Source organism: Belonocnema kinseyi, chromosome 2 (genome assembly GCF_010883055.1).
Source record: "Belonocnema kinseyi isolate 2016_QV_RU_SX_M_011 chromosome 2, B_treatae_v1, whole genome shotgun sequence".
In the NCBI taxonomy this organism is placed as follows: Eukaryota; Metazoa; Arthropoda; class Insecta; order Hymenoptera; family Cynipidae; genus Belonocnema; species Belonocnema kinseyi.
The window spans coordinates 22,661,416-22,666,871 of record NC_046658.1 but is presented as its reverse complement, the minus strand read 5'-3'; the positions used below and the strand labels follow the sequence as shown (position 1 = coordinate 22,666,871).

The 5,456-nt window shown below is 29.7% G+C and overlaps 1 protein-coding gene across 3 annotated transcripts in view; it reads right to left on the bottom strand.

Moving 5' to 3' along the window:
• Positions 1-1,852, bottom strand: part of LOC117168477 (protein PF14_0175-like) — a 106,704-nt gene extending 104,852 nt beyond the window's left edge. For all 3 annotated transcript variants that reach the window (XM_033354159.1, XM_033354161.1, XM_033354162.1), the window contains exon 1: positions 1,676-1,852. In XM_033354159.1, the coding sequence (XP_033210050.1) occupies positions 1,676-1,677 (2 nt within the window). In that variant the 5' untranslated portion in view covers positions 1,678-1,852. The remainder of the gene's footprint in view (positions 1-1,675) is intronic.
• Positions 1,853-5,456: the final 3,604 nt, after the last annotated feature.

The window sequence follows — 5,456 nt, the reverse complement described above, 5'->3', positions numbered from 1 at the left end:
TTTGTCTAGAAGATAAAAAATGAAATTAGAAAAATCAACATTTTTTTCGATGTTTGCATTAAAATAAAAATTAAATAAACAAAAAAATAAAAAATCTACTCTGACTATTTTCTGAAAAATTTAGTTCTGAATTTTTCAAAAAAAAAATTCTAAAATCGGTGCAAAATTGCGTTCTAAATGTCATTTTGAACCTCGTTTTCCGATTTCACCCCACTGTGCGCCGGCAGGGGGATGCCACCCCGGGCCGGGCAGCTAGGCAGACTCTGAGGCAGGCTCCCCGCTGCGAGCAGAAGGCTACTTTCCTCGACTTCCGTGTACCTACCACGAATGACCCTTTCATTGTTATGAACTTGCAATAACTGAAATTATAAAGACTTAGCTCAATTAAATTTTAATTGGCTGAATGAATTTCGTGATATAATTTAAAGAAAATGAAAACAAAGTTTTTGAAAATCGGTTAATATCCGAACTAATAAATGAAATATTTACAAATCTTGTGAATGCAACAAAAGTGCGATAACTCTTGAAGTTATTATCCGATTTTCATCTACCTTTTTTAAACGTTTATTTGATAATCTAACAAATCTAACGGAACTTATTAAAATTCTATTGATTAATATTTAACCAACTTTTCATTTTTCTCAACCGGCTCTAATTCTCTAACAAAGAAAAGGTCAGCGAAGCAAGCAACCGAGCACGAACGACTAGCATCCAGTGTCTCACTCACTGTCCAGTATTGTGAAAAAATTTGAGGGTGGGGCCCCTGCCGCTCCCCAGAAAGTGCATAAAAAGTTTGGGAATCGCTGCTCTAGACGACCTAGGCAGGCTGGTCCGAAGAACCTGTCGCACGTTGCAGTCTAAGAATAATCATTTTTCCCTATAACAAAATGCAAACGATTCCAGAAAGAGCAGATCCAAAACTGTTTTTCAGTTCTTTGACTTCTTTTTTTTTTTCTAAAAAGAAATCCTCTACGTTTCGAGCAATACTGCAGATCTTTTTCAAGAGTCTTGAAAAAGACACGCGTGTTGGTCGAAACGTAAAGGATTTATTTTTTAAACAAATGTTATTTACATGTTTTTTGGACATATATTTTATTTGACTTAAGGCTGACCATAAGAACAACCATATTAACTATAATTTGCTCAAATCTTTAGTGAAAAATGTTCTCGTGTTTATAAACTTCTAGAGTTGTGTGATATCGTTCAGTTAAAGATTCTAATAGTCTTTTGCAGACAAATACCATTTTCCCAGCAAAAAAAAAACAAACAGGTGACGCCCCTATTCTGCAATTGCAACCAAAATAGTATTATTATAAAACCATTTTTAACATTTGGTTTATTTCTCATAAGCTGAAATATTTTTCAAAATTCTCTCTGTCCCGCCTCAATGCCCTAATCAGGCCTTTTATTTGAAAGAATAGGTTGATACACTCTAGGTATATAAATGAGAAGCATGGGGAAAGGGACAGACTTCTTTTTAAATTAAAAAAATTTGGTTAATTTTCTTTGACTGTAATTACCAACCGAAAGGTTAGTTCCTGGCCTTAGACACTTTCAAGCGATCTTCTGACAAAGCATTTAGTTTCATTTAAAAAAAAATTGAAAGCAGGTTGTAATGTTTGAGACATGCTCTACGAAAAAATAAATAATATATAAAAACACCACTTATACGTACATTTCATTATTTTCATTTGCACTTTAACGTTTTGACACCAACGAATTTCAAATATCACAATTAATTAATGCCTGTTTCTTGCGAATTGTGTTCCATGCAGTTGTACTAATGTAGGCTTTCCCATGATCTAAGAATATACGGTCTAGCCATCAGCTCCCCAAATTTCGTCCCCATTCGCACTCCACCACTTTTAGCCATCTTGGTTACCATAGCAACCGTTAGCGTCTCGGTCTTCACTCAAAAAATTTGAAATCGTGAATTATGGCTACATTGTAAATCAATGTCAATACCTGTGAAAGTTCTCAATATTCAAATAAGGTGCAAGAAGCGGACACTGCTGACGCTATCCGCTTGTGAAAGCGCGTCGCGTTAAGATTAACTTTATGAAAATTGTAGTGGTGTTTCTATTGAAAATACAAATTTTAAAGTGAATCTAACGTGCCCATTCGAAGCGGATAAATATTTTCGTGTAAGCTAAAGTTGCACTATTTGCATTATACATTTGGTAAGTGTACTTTGTATTATACATATTGTGGTAAGTGTACTTTATTAAGTGTACAAGGTAGCTGTCATTATAAACATAACCTATTAAGTTAATTTTCACATTTTTGATAAATGAATAAAACTGTGTTACAATGATGTAGATAAATTTTTGAATTGGAAACATCATCCTGCATGAAATTACAATATAAAACTTCGTATCACAGACGCTTTCCTGCGATCTTACTATATGTTTATTCATTTATGTACATCTTTGTAAACAAAGATCATTTTATTTTATTAATAAAAACCTGTATGTTATCATTGTCTTGTATTTATATGTATATAATTTTATTATCGTATATTAGAAAATCATTATTTCATATGAATATAAGATCTGAACATGTGATTTTGTGTACCCAAGAGGGTTCTTTTGTTCTCATTAAGTGCTTATATATATATGAAATGTAAAAACGGATATTATCATGATACAGGATATGATATCAATATTTTGCATTTATTTATTTCTGCTTTCAGCCCGAAAACAATATTCTTTTTTCTCCTTAGGTGGGTGATACGTCATTTCATTCGCGTTAAAAGGTACAATTCCTCAGGTGCATTGAGAGGTTATGTTATCCATATTTCTAAATGTTTATTCTATATTGCAAGTTAGATGTTATATATTTGTTTATACTTTAGATTATGCGTCTCAAAAATTTCATTATTTTCAAAATAATTAAATTTATTTATAAACTATATAATTTCTTTATCTTTTACTTACAATCTTCGCTCATTGCATTTACTTCCTTTCAAATATACTTCATTCTCGCGCGCTCACTTATCCAATATGGTCAAAAGTGGTGGAGTTGCTCCTTATTGGTTAACTTTGTTTTAGTTGCGTGTGGCTAGACCGTGTATTCTTAGATCATGATCTGGCAGCTCTGAGTCGCGCAATGACTTTTCGTCAGTGTTGCTCGCTGCCAGGCTGTGGTCATTAATGTAGGCAATCGTGAAGACACATACTTTGATCCTGTTTTGCGGGCACGTTAGGTGGCTCTGTAGTACTTTCCCCCGCTACAAGTCGCTCAGGGGCCAAAGTTTGATCTATCTCTCTTACTCATTCGTTGTTTCGGAACGTCAGCACATGTGAAACCTAACCCATTAAGAACTGTTTGAGAGCTGATATCTAATTTGTTGTCATCATTTTCGACCTGGTGATTATCGTTGCAGTACACAACTGAACACCAAAAGAGGGAGCGGTACCTTCTGTATTATTACCATAAAAACAGAGCAATATTTTGAGAAAGGTACCTACCAATAAGAAAATTGATGTCGAAAATGATTACAAAATTTAAATGAAAACTGCTTTCAAACATACTTCCATCATCTTTCGTTTTTCCTCACAACATTGTTTTATGAAAAAAGCAATAGAAAAACAAGCAGAAATATATAAATAATTATTCCGGTAATTATTTATATATTTTTATTTGTTTTTCTATTGGTTTTTTCAATTCATTAAGGGCATGTGATACTTAGAAAATTTTCGATTTGACCGCTTTTAAGTTAATAAGCATGTGAAAAACATGCGCTGATAACTGCGCCCTCTTGGCGGATTGCCTAAGAGTTACTTTGAAGGCGCAAGTTGTATTATTGATGTTAATATTATAATTATAATTATAAAATATTGTATTAATATTAATAACTATTTGACTATTTTTAAATATAAATAGTTCAACTGTCAACTAAAACAATTCGTTTTTTGCGAAAAAAAAAAGATTTTGAATAAAATACATAAATTAAAAAATATTATTGAAATTGTTTTCAACAAAATAGCTTCATTTTTAAACAAAAATTAAAATTTGTATTCAAAAGGCTGAATTATATACTGAAAAACGGAATTTTTAATCAAATACATGAACTTTGCACAAAAGACATTTATTTTCCACCAAGTCTAATTTTCTATACAAAAATTAATGTTTAATCACAGTTATTTTTTCGACAAAAAAGAATTATTTTCTTGTACTTAAAAAAAATTAATTTTTTAACAAAAACAAACAAAAATTGTCTACAAAATAGTTAAATTTTCAGAAAAATTTTTTCAACTAAATTGATACATCAACCAAAAAAAAACTACATTTTTGACAAAGCAGTTCCAATTTCAACCTGAAAAGTTGAAAATAATTAAAATTCTTCGGAATTGCTTTAAATTATTGAAATTAATTGAAAATGTTTGGAATGTTTTAAAACATCCTAAAATATTAAAAATCCTTTGAAATCTCTTGAAAGTAGGCAATGCTTTTGAAAATTCCTTGCAATTTTAAAAATACCCTAAAATATTTTTAATCCTTTAAAATCTTATACTAAATTATTAAAATCAATCGAAAATTCCTTGGAATCTATTTAAATATCCTAAGATATATCAAATTCATTGAAATCTCATATTAAATTACTGTAATCAATTGAGGATTCCTTGGAACTTTTTCAAATACTCTCAAGTATTTTGAAACCATCAAAATATTTTGAAACACCTTGAGATCTTTTCAAGACTTATAAGGTACTTTGGAGTTTTTTAAACAGCCCTGATATAATTGTTCAAATTCTTTGAAATTCCTTAAAATTATAAAAATAAAATGAAAATTCCTTGACATCTTTTAAAACAACCTCAATTATTGACAATCTGTTGAAATCTTTTAAAAAAATTTAAAGCTCTTGAAAATTCCTTGAAATTTAAAAAATACCATGAAATATTTCAAATCGTTTAAAATCTCATTTTAAATTACTGTAATCAAATGAAAATTCCTTGGAACCTTTTAAAATACTCTCAAGTATTTCTAACCTTCAAAATCTTTTGAAACACCTTGAGACCCATTAAAGATATCTGCCATACTTTGAAATTGTTTTAAATAACTCTGCTAAAATTGTTAAAATTATTTGAAACTCCTTTGAATTATAAAAATAAATTTAAAATTCCTTGACATCTTTTAAAACATCCTCAAATATTTAAAGTCCTTAAAAATCTTTTGAAATCTCTTAAAATTTTTAAAAGATTCAGTTTGAAAATTATAAAAAAGAAAAATTTCAAAACGATAAATATTGTAATTTTGTAGATTAGAGTTTTGAAAATGGAATCAATACAAACTCAAAACTTTGGAAATATTATTTTCAACTATGAAATATAAGTAATTTTCCACTTGATGGAATTCAAGTCTGCAAAATTAGAATTGTAAATTTAGAAGTTTATTAACAAAAAATTATTGATCATAAATAAATTAAAAGTGTTGAAAATTTAAAAGTATGTTTA